The 11839-nt window shown below is 47.2% G+C and overlaps 1 protein-coding gene across 1 annotated transcript; it reads right to left on the reverse strand.

Moving 5' to 3' along the window:
• Window positions 1–509: 509 nt before the first annotated feature.
• Calm1 (calmodulin 1) lies at window positions 510–10880 on the reverse strand. The gene is made up of 6 exons (XM_085697828.2): window positions 10678–10880; window positions 8013–8043; window positions 6675–6818; window positions 4517–4623; window positions 4037–4172; window positions 510–3909 (listed from the first exon to the last, which is right to left on the reverse strand). The coding sequence occupies exons 1-6, from the start codon at window positions 10678–10680 to the stop codon at window positions 3881–3883; spliced, it is 450 nt and encodes a 149-aa protein (XP_085553954.1). The 5' UTR covers window positions 10681–10880; the 3' UTR covers window positions 510–3880.
• Window positions 10881–11839: the final 959 nt, after the last annotated feature.

Raw genomic sequence — 11839 nt, forward strand, 5'->3', positions numbered from 1 at the left:
GGAGGGTTGGAGTTGGGACATAGCTGTGGATGACCTTGAATTTCTGATCCTCCTGCCTCTACCACCCCAGTGCTCAAAATGCTGGGATTATGTCACATCCCCAGCTTAAGATACCTGGTGCTGAGCATTAAACCCAGGACTTCTCGGATGCTCCCCCAAGCACCCTACCAACTGAGCTACATCTCCACTAAAAATTTTAAAATGTCCCTTTTGTCGTTTTGTTTTGAGACAGGGTCTCGTGCCTTGGCTAGCTTGGAACTCTAGTAGACCAGGGGGACTTAAACTCAAGAGATCTGTCCCCTCGGCTTCACCATGCCCAGCCTAAAAATATGTTTTTTTAAATTCAAAGGATATTAATCTGTCAAGAGTTTGATGCTGGAGGATGACTGCTTTGGGTCATCTGCCATCTCTGCCAACTCTAGACCACACACTCACCTGCTGCAAGGTCCCAGGCATTCTCTTGAGGGCACGAGAGCTAAGAACCTACTACACAGTTCGCAGTAGAGAGGTGAAAGGCTGCAGCAATGTTTATTGAATACAGTGCCAGGTTTATAAATAAAACTTATTTACAATTTCCATAGAGTTGGTCCCCCATCAGTGAGGTGGTTAAATCTCCACAACAGTTTATCTCAAGATTTACAGAACGTTCAAGTACATCTCTTTTTCAAACAGCCACAGTGAAGGGTGACTTCAGTAACAGGACCACCACCATCCTTGCTATAGGTGTTTAATGAACATTGTAGTAGGTCTAGGAGAACACACATCCCTACCTTCTTACTCAAAGGGATAGAAAGCAAAGAACTGTCTTCTATTGGACAATGTCAAGGGATAGTTTAAAAAAAAAGTAGGTGACTGCCAGTTGAGGGGTTAAGACACAACAGTATAAATCTGGTCACTGCCAAAGAAAAGTAGTATTTAGGACACACCATAAATAATTCTAATGGTTAAGATAATTGAACTAATAGTCAACTTCCCCGAATTTATTCTGTTCAATAAGTTTCCAGGATGCGGAGGGGTGGGTGATATGTGCTATCCCTCTAGTGTGATAGTAACGCTAGGCCTACTGGACAGCCATTCATTACCATATGGTTACGAGTCAGACATGCACTTAGAAAGAGAATATAAAACTATGTACAACAGCTTGTCTTCAATGTAAGTTGCTCAAAGACACCAATTAAAGTGTGCAAAAATTTGTCAAAAAATCAGAAAAAGCCTTCCCTGGAACAGTGCATTAAAGCCCATCTGAGCCATTAAGTTGTTTGCCTTGCTCAACAGCTCCCCCGAACAGTCGGAGAACACAGCTATGCAGAGGTGGGCAAGTCTCAGGCTAAAGCAGGATGCCAGCTAACTAGTCACTTTATACATATATATATATATGTATATATAAATATATGTATATATTTATAGAGTACTTAATAAGTGAAGGAGTTTACAGGAAAGTGCTATCCAGACCCCAGGACCACTGCCTCGACACCCCGCTCTTTCCCCTCACAAACTCAGAAGCTAACACCAAGCCCTGGGCTGGTTGTGTCCCAGGGTGTGTGGGGGGGGGGGGGCGGTAAAGGCCCAGGAGGTGGGGGTGCTTCCCGTTCCCTGGGGGTTAGGGTTTCTGCAGTTCCCACGCAGGATTCCTGGCCACACAAGAATCCTGTTTTAAAGGTAGCCTTTTGGGACAGGCTATGGGGCTGCTAAAGCAGAGTCTACCCAGCTTCTACAAATACTTGGTAAAAGGTAAAAGATAGGAGGTAAGTTCTAAAAAAGTAAGTCACCTCCAACCCCCTTTGAAACTACCAAGAGGTCAGACCACAAGCCTGAGACTGGGTCCACACTGGGCAATTCAATCCACCTTCCAAGACAAAGCCACCATCATTGCTCACACCTGGAACCCTAAGTGCTCTCCCCAGAAGGGAACCCCCAAGGCATTCTCAAGAATACCTAATGATTCAGAAATGAAAGTCCGCTTACAGTTCATCAACCTGTCTGCCAACCACCCAGCCCAAGGGCCAGCAGAGGCACACAATGTCTTTCTCTCCACAGCTCTGACCCACCCCTCTGGCAGAATAAAGCAAATACAAAGGAGCTACAAAACACCAGAAAGGCAGGGAGTAGGAGAGTTGGAGAAGCCAAGGGTCTACTCAACAGCCCTGAATGCACCCATTGGGTTGCCAAGGGCTTCTCGGTGCCTTGCTAGAAGCCTGCCACTGTTCCCGGCCACCCCCACACTCAAAGCCAAACCTCCCTGCTAATCAGATACAACCAGTTAACACCCTGAAAAACATACAAGGCCCTTGTTTCAAAAATGAGCTCTGTACTAAATGCAACACACTTCTGGGGTGGGGGTCCTAAACAGACCAGTACCAGCACATCTGACTTTTGGTTATAGATTTATAATTAGACATGAAATTCATTCTGGGCTTTTGGTTTTGTTTTGTTTTTGTTTTTTCGTGGTTTCTTTTCAAGCCAGAGGCTTAAGTATTAGTTCTACTTACAGGGAGGAGGGAAAAATCAATTTAAAAAACATATAGAAGCTAAAGGGTATAAATTAAAAACCAAACCAAAAGTGACTGGTAGTCTCTGACTAGATAGCTGCTTCCACATACACCGAAGACTGAGTTACAGACACACTAATCAAGTCTCTTGCAGAGGTGGCCTCATGTGGTCAGCAGCAGCACAGCTGAGACCTCCTAAACACTCACGCTTGGGAGAGGCTGTTCCCTCACTAAGCTCTCCTCTGCCCGAACGTCAAGTGACCAAGATATTCGAGCACATGCGCACACACACAGAGACACAGAGAAAACATAAGGAGACTTACATGGCCAATGATGACAAAGCAATCAGTGTCGGCCAGGTTTCAGGAGTTGCTGCTAGGAACTTGGGAGGGAAATCCAGGTTACACTGGATGATGGGCATGTTTATGTGTGCGCTGGCTTCCCCTCCAATGGCCTTGTCCTTGTCCCCCTTCGGATCTCAGCTTACAAAGCATTTAACACCACTTTTAAGTTAATGGTCTTTTTATTGGAAAAAAAAAAAAAAAGACTAGCATTTACAACTTGGAATGGACGTAAATTCTAATTTCCTGAACAGCAATGTTGATGGTTGTGCTCAAGTCCACAGCCACAGCCTGCTCTGCTGGCTCCGGGTCATGGTTCACAAGGTCTTAAAACAGAGAGTCCAAAGATGCTCCCTTGGTAAACATTTCTTATTAAAAATTTGTGTGATTTGGTGACAGCCTTGATGTTGACTTCACTCTAGTACAGCACACACAGCACTAAACCATCACTCGGGCATGCCACCAGGAGTCATTGTCACCATGGGGTTGGAGCACTGGAAGGACAAGAGGGCCATCCTACTTCTGGGGCTGTGTCTCAAAGTTCAGCCTTCACCCATTTTCTGTACATCATCCTGAGGTAAACCAATTTTAAATGTTTGTTTGCAGTAAACTGGCTACTGACAATTTATCTGAACAAATTGTAGAACCCATCTGAGATTTTGAATTTGTTTTTTCCATTTTTCGGTTTTAATACAAAGGCCTGACTGTGCTCAATCGTCAAGCTGCATGCATGAGAAACTGGCCAGCCCAAACAGTGTATTAATCATTAGCAAATGGAACTTTAAGGAGTCCACTAAGTGCTTCCTTATAAGGTAGTACGAGTATTATACTGTAAAACTGATGTGGGGGCTTGATCTTTAGGGGACAGGACCACCAACCAATACATGCAGATTTTGTGTGTGGACAGAAGGTACGTTTGACATTCAGTTTTGCTAGATAGAAACAGAATGAATAAATGAACTTTTTTCTTTTTTCTTTTTTTTTTGTAAGAGGTAAGTAAAAGATTTCAATTTGATTCTTCTAGAGGGAAAAGTAGTTGAAAGTGGGTCTTCATTTTGCAGTCATCATCTGTACGAATTCTGAAAAGACAAATATAAAGTTTATCTTTAAAAGAAGTGGTAACAGACAGATTTACTGTGCATAATACAAGTGGTGGCTGTCCACAGTGATCGCTCCTGAAAACCAGCTCAGGACATTTAGCCTTACCTTCATAGTTGACTTGTCCATCTCCATCGATATCTGCTTCTCTGATCATCTCATCTACTTCTTCATCCGTTAGCTTCTCTCCTAGGTTTGTCATGACGTGGCGCAGTTCTGCTGCGCTGATGTAACCATTTCCATCCTGTCAACAGATGGCAGCTGTTAAAAGGTGATGGCGGACGGAGGTTCTGGGAGAGCAAGCAGCTGATTGTCCAACCCTCCCTCAAGTTACTGTCACCATTCCTCCCAACCCACTCCCACCAGTCATCAAACACAGAATGCACAGTTTTTCAAAGGCAGACATACTGAACACAACAAAAACAGACAGTCAAATCAGCATTTCTCTCTACTGGGTCAAGTCAATACAGCGGGGAGTCGAAGGAGCGGCTCAGGCACTCAGCTAACTCTAACCAACCGTTACAACCTTCAGCATTGACAGCACAGAGACGTGTAATGTGCCTCTCCAAGGCAAGTGTGCAAGATTACCTTGTCAAAGACTCGGAATGCCTCACGGATTTCTTCTTCGCTATCTGTATCTTTCATTTTTCTAGCCATCATGGTCAAGAACTCTGGGAAGTCAATGGTGCCATTCCCTTTAATCACAAAAAGAAAAGATAAGCACCACATGGACACCCCTGTGCAGTAATAATCTTAGAAACTACATGGGATGCTCAGACAAACGCACTCAGTAGAATTCCAGCAATAACTACAATGATGAACTATTTTTTTTAAACTATTCATTTTCTTAGGTCAACCTTCTGTAACCTCACAGAGCAATGTCACATGTCAAGCAATGTCAAGCGACTAGGCAACATGCAGCACAGCATTCACAGGTGCAAAGGAAACTGCACATCTGGATTCACAATCATGAAAGCAGACTACACAATGTGGAAAAGGAAGCATGCAATCGTCTGTCCAGGGAGAACACTCAGGCCTAACTACTAATGTCCTAGTGATGTTCAAAACGCTTTAGGGGCAAAAAAGTGAGAGCAAGAAAAAAGGCTACTACACCCTGCCCGGTTTCCCAATCTTCTCCAGATGTACTTCTGGCCCTATTATATATGTGATCTAACCATGCTCCTACCCAACTTGGCTTTTTGTTTCTGTTTTGGTCCTGGGGATTGACCCCAGGGCCTCTCATTATGCCAAGCACACACTCTTACTCCCAAACCCCCAATTCAGCATCTTCATTTTCCATGAAGGGAAAAGCTCAGAAGCCGTTCTCAGATTAGGGTCATTAATCCTCAGTAAACTGTCAGAGGAATCCACTCAACAGCCAACATTCCAAACGATTCCTCTAAAGCTAAGGGATAAATATTCCCAAAGACAAATCCCAAATTAACACTAACTTGAATTAAATGGAAATAACATCACAGAAAGCAACAACAAAACCAACAAAAAAAAATCCCACCAAAAACAGGAGTTATTTACAATTCATTTTCACTAGAACATTTAAAGTTAGTAACTTTCAAAGGCTTGTGTGGATGATGGTTTAGTGCCCTGGGCTCAATCCCTACAATGGCGAAACGATGTAAGTAAACACAACATCAAAAATTCCTAAAGTCTTTGAAGATATTTATAGAAGACAAAATACATGACTAAGTGCTACCTATAAGCATGTGAAGATATCCTTAGGAATCAAAACAAGGCTTGATGCAACTTCTCCCACTCTGTTTCATACAATCTGACAGTCAAATATATTCTCCTTACCAAGCCTGGCTTCCCAGGATTTACATAAAACAGAAAGACCTGCCCATGTTCCCAGATGGTTGATCAACTAGACAAAATTATGGACGATTTTTCCTATAACAGCACTGAGGAGGATAATCTTTAGGGGTATTTTAATGACACAGAAACCCCAAGTCCAACACAACACTCTCGGGTGCCATGTTTTCTAACAGCTGCTCTCACAGCATCGGTCGATAGAGCACAGCTGAGGCCCAGACTCCGCCTTCCTAGCTCTTTAAAGTCTGCAGTCTTAGGACACACGGTCCTGGACTTATGGGACTTTTCAACTAGGGAGAGTGCTTCCAAACCAGCTTACTGACAAAAAGGAGAATAAACCCTGTCTGCTACTGTTCTCTAGGACAGACAGACAACTATTATAGGGAGCTGCTGGTTCTTCCAGCCCTCAGCCTTACATAGCTTTCCTTCCTTCAGCTTTTACATTTCCTGAAAACAAATGTAGTTTTCAGACACCACTCAGTTCCCAGCTAATGTCGAAGGGTGCCTTCGCCCACCACCCTGAGGTTCCGCCTCTTAGAAACAACAGCTTCTTTAAAAGCAAGCTCTCCGGCTACTCATTTTTACTTCCCTCACATAACTTGGTACAGCCTCAGGGGTCAGTCGATAAAGATTAGAGCTGCAGGTCCCAGTCAGCAGGAAACAAAACATAACAAAAAAACTACAACAACAACAAAAAAAAGAAAACTAGTGATCCAACCCAGGAAACGCTCTAGACCACAGCAGAGCACACGGGACAGCGAGCCCACTATCTTCTATTTTAATGTCAAGAGGCTGCAAGGCAACCATAGAAAGGAACTCTGCATATCTGCTTTGCTCTAGGGACCTTAAAAAATTCTGTAACAAGTCTGAACTTGAATTACACAACAGTGGTGCGCATTCACAGTTCTAAAGCCCTTACCGTCAGCATCCACTTCATTGATCATGTCCTGCAATTCAGCTTCTGTTGGGTTCTGACCCAGTGACCTCATGACAGTCCCAAGTTCCTTTGTTGTGATGGTGCCATCACCATCTTTGTCGAACAGGGAGAAAGCTTCCTTGAATTCTGAAAGAGAAGTTTACTAGAATCAGTGTTTTACCCAACATTGTTGTGATACACACTTCCCTGGCGCTTGCCAAAACAAGCTGTCCACGTTATCAGAAACCACCTGGCCTTTATCTACAGAAATAATAACCACAATAGGCCTGTGGGTCTGGCCAACACACAGTAGCCCAGAAAGCAAACATTGTCCTGGCAACCAGTTCAATAAAGCCACAATATCCTATTTTTTAAAAAAGCTAGCCTGAACATACTTAAATTGGTCACCAAGTGCAATCTGAGACTGCCGATTTACCAGTTACAGTAAAGTCTCTTCAAAGAAAGTCCCTCCGTGTCCCACTTCTATAGTTACAAGGAACCCGTTTCATAGCAACACAGTTACTTAAAGGGTTCATTTCCAGGCAGCCGGCATACTCTTTACCATATTCAGGATATTTTTTCAGAATTCCAGGTTTATTTTATGTGTATGACTGCTTGCCTAAATCTATATATGTCCATTACGTTCATGACTGGTATCTGAAGAGGTTGGAGGGCAGTACTGGATCCTTGGAACTGGAGTTATAGACCACTGAAAATTACATGTGTCTTGGGAACCTAACTTGAATCTTCTGCAAGAGCAGTAAGTGTTCCTTCCCACTGAGCCATCTCTCTAGAAACCACCTTAAAACATTAAGATGGAAACATATTACAGAGATAAAGTTGCTGGGCATGGTGGCACCCTGGAGGCAACTGCAGAAGAAAGATCTCTGTGAATTCAAAGCCAGCTTAGTCTACAAAGCAAATTCCAGGACAGCAAGATTTACACAGAGAGATCCTCACCTCAAAACAACAAACAAAAACAAATAGAAACAGACTAAATAAACGTGACTCATTTCCCAATTATTACAGCATTAAATCTACCATGTATTTTAGCATAGCAAGCACAAGCTTTACTGGTAGACTGAGAGACCTGTGTCTAATAACTCTGGAGTAGCAGGGTCAGTGGATTTCCTTCTCTGGGCAGCTGTGCGCACCCCAGAGTGTGCCAGGCAGGCAGGGTCCACTCCACGTCACCTCTAAAACACCTGACCTCATTGTTTCTGCTCAAGAATTCTTAGAAAACCATGCAAACAGGAGAGGGAAAGAGACAACACAGGAGATAAAATAACAGGTCAGGACCTAGTTCCCATTTCCTGGGGTCTCCCCAAGTTTTCAACTTACCAGCAATCTGTTCCTCAGTCAGCTGATCAGCCTACACGGAGAAAGAAAAGGTCATAATTCAATCTAGGCAAGTTTGGTTGATAATAACTTAGTTTTCCTAATAATACTTAAAATTGTGGGTTTTTTCTTTCAAATCAATAACTTAAAAAAGTGCTTCAAAATCATTCACACTGCCATTTAGTGAAAGTTACCATAATAAAGGAAAACTGTTTAGGCTCACTTAACAATAAAGGGTGACAGAGAAGTGACAGCATGTGCTGATTTCATTCTTTGGCCTGCTGCTTGCAATACGCACTGCAATCCAGTAATGTAATGTGGAAAATGGCGCCTCTAATGGTCAAAGTATCTACAGCACCAGCAGCAGCAGCAACACGCAGAGAAAGAAGAGCGCCACCTACTGCGCCAGAAACACTGCAGTGGCTGGTTCCATCCAAGAGACCCAACCCAATGCCACCGACAAGGCAGCCAGCACCAGGATCCTGTCCAGGGGCAGGCTTTTAGTGCACCTTGCGCATAGCTCTGGGCCCTCCAAAATCTCCACACTGGCGTTACATAATGGTATTGGGTTGGATTATCAGGCTTTTATATCCATTTTATGAGAAGCAATTAAGTGAAAAAAAATATATGGTAATGGGTTACCCACCACCCCAGTTTCATTTCTATGAAATAAATGCTTTCCAATCATTTAAATTAGGCAGCTATCTGCTAAAAGCCTACCATTTACAATGGCTAATGCCTTCGGCCAAATTATCCTATGATTAGGAAGCCAGGAGAAAACGGAATCTTAGGACTATTACAAAACTGCAAAAATGAAGTACACAGAAAACAATACTCTTTTTGAGGCGATACGATAGCTTTTTCTTCGTGTGCAGGAATAACCATTATCATTTTCTGGTGTTAACACTGCGCATCTTAAGAGTGACAGGAAAGCTGCTTATCGCCAACACTCAGTATTTCCAGGTACGAAATGACCACAAAGTCATTCCCCCCCCCCTTGCACTATTTAGTGTCTGCACCCCTGAACCTGTGCCCCCACCCAGGGGAACTCAAGATCTCAAAGAGAATATATATTTTTACTTTAATGAAGCCAGTTGCAAAATAAACTCCAAGAGAAACCCGATGGCACTGGAGTTCATGCTTCTCTGTGGAAACTCGCCTTATACATTGACTTGGGAGAGGAAAGACTTTCTACTTTTTATATTTTAAATGGGTCTTCCCTTCTATCCATTAATGGAAGCTACTTTCAAGGCAAATGGAGACACTATGATTTATGTAATGCCCAGCCATGTCAGTCTTGTACGACAGGAAGCACTGCCACACCTCGTAGGAGAAACTGTCTGCTCAGTGAGAAGAGTTCCACCTCCTCGAAAAATCCTGACTGGAGGCCTATCAAAAGCATCTACCTTCAGGACAACGACTCCCCCCCACCCCCAAGTCATTCTGGCCTTGGGTCAAAGGCGTTCTAGCAGCCCCGCCAGGGCAGAAAGTGCTGCTGGTGATGTCAGCTCTGCCTGGCGAGGGAGAAAGGGGCCACGGCACACGCACCCGGCCAACCCGCACAGTCGCATCTGGCAATCCAGAGGTTGTAGAGAAAGCGGAAACGTGGAGACGGGCATCTCCCTGCCGCCCAGGGAGTGGCGTGAACAAGGGGCACACAGGGCGAGGGGCCGGACTAGGGTGGAGGCCCAAAGGGGCCCCAGGACGGGGGTGCTGCCTATACCCGGCACCTCCCACCGCTCCCGCTCCCCCAGGCACAGAGCCTGCTGCCGCCTCCTCCCTAGCAGAAACTTTGCGTCTCTAATGGAAACCGTGGCGCGCGCCAACTCTCTCCTCCCCCGCCCCGCCGCCCCAATTAGCGCGAGCCGAGCGCCTCCCGCGGGAAGGGGCCTCCCCGTGGACCCGGGCGAACGCGCCCGCCTAGCACCGCACCAGGAGGGGGGGGGGTCGAGGTTGCATGGCCCGGCCACGCGCGCGGCCACCCCGCGGGGCCCCGCCCGGCCGCAGGGCGGCCGCTTCCGCCCTCTCCGCCCCCCAGCCTTCGCCTTCCTGCCCCCAACCCCACCCTTCCCCGGCTCCTTCCTTCCCAGCTCACGCCCGCGCCGCGCCCCCCGGGAGGAAGGAGGGGACCGCAGCCGAAGGAGGGTGCCCAACTGGGTCGGCCGGGTGACTGAAGGTGGCTGAGGGCACCCCGAAGCCCTCGGCCCAAACCCTGTGCGCCACCGGCTCGCCCCGACCCATTCATTCTCCGCGGCTGGGGGCTGGCTACCGGGACATCGCGGCCTGCCCCGCCCGGTTCCCCCCCGCCCCGCCGGCCCCGGCCGAGGCGCTGCAGGCAGTCCGGGTGCGGCGCGCTGGATGCAATGGGTGCGGGGCTGGGGGAGGGGGTGGATGCGGAAGGCCCCGGTGCAGCTGTGGCAGCGGCTCCAGCCCGCGCAAAGCCCACTGTAGAGTCCAGCCCCAGAGGCGTCCAAAACTCAAGAGGAGGATCCCTGGCAACCAAAGCCGAAATGCAAACCCGAAATGCATCCTTTTTAACCGCAGCCTCGGCAAAGGGAGTGTGTGTGGGGTGACCTCAGTCAGGAAAAGGGGGGAGCCCCAAGACTCAACTACAAATCTGGGGAGAGCTTGGGCAGCTGCTAGCCTGCGACTGCCGATCCCGACCTACCATGGTGCGAGCGAAGGAAGGAAGAGCGGAGCAGGCGAGGGTGGCTACACCAGCGCAGGGGCTGTGACCGCCGAGGTGCCTCCGCTGTTGCTGCTGCTGCTGCTAAGGCGCTACCTGCGCTGTGCGCTGAGCCTCAGCCGCCGCCCGACTGCGAGTAACGGCACAGAGAACACGAGACTCCCAACACCACTGCCGTAGCGCGAGCCTGTGTGCCGCGATATATATACGCTGCGCCGTATCCCTCCGCCGCGGCAGTACCGCCTCGCGCAGGGCGGCGCTGCGGCAGCCGGGCCTCGCCGCAAGGCCCCGCCCCCCAGGCGCGCCCGGAGCGGCGGGCCCAGTAGGCGCGCAGGGGTCACTGGGGAGTCCAGGGCTCGAGCGTGGGTGCTGGCCTGTGCCACAAGCATCCTGTGGACATGGAATGCCCCTGAGTGAGACTTGGGGACCGCCTCGGGCTTCCAGCCTGTGCCAGTCACCTAGCCCCACTCCACCTATGTATCCCCCTCCCACCACCTCCTGGTGGTTACGGGGTCGTAGAGCCACCTTCCTGCGTCCTCAGGGTACGCCTAGTGCCCTAGGAGCTGCGGAAAGTCTGGGGGCTGAGAAAGCCGCTTGGAGGAGGAGGGGAGGAATCAACCTCCCACTTTGAGCAGCAGAGGAGAGGGGACTGTGTGAGGACAAGGTGGATGGCCTTGGAGAAGAAATTAATCGGATGTTGTACTTTTCTCATTTTGGAGAACTGTCTCAGGCACAGTTGATAAGTCTGTGCCGTGTTTACAGGCTCAACCAGTCTAGTTTTCGTGTTTTTACATTTCCACTAAATTTTTAAAGATGCTGGAAGATTTGTCCCCTGCTGGGTTTGTTCCCTATTTTTCCTATGGCAGATTGTATTCGGCCTGCTTCTTAAATGAATGCAGTGAGTAGCCTATGTAGACCTAAAAATCTTACGTGCTTTTTCCTAATTGTCCAGTCCTGAAAATCCATAAATTCATATACACAAAGAAGGGAAAAGATACTCAGAATTCCTCTGCTTACTGCTGGAACACACACAGCCAATTGATTCTGGTAGGGAGCTAGACAATCTTAATTACAATCTTAATTATAATCCTTAAATAATATTTTAATCTTTAAATTTTCTATTCTCCATTCTCTGTAAACTGGG

This window comes from Myodes glareolus, chromosome 11, assembly GCF_982192425.1.
Source record: "Myodes glareolus chromosome 11, mMyoGla1.1, whole genome shotgun sequence".
Lineage (NCBI taxonomy): Eukaryota > Metazoa > Chordata > Mammalia > Rodentia > Cricetidae > Myodes > Myodes glareolus.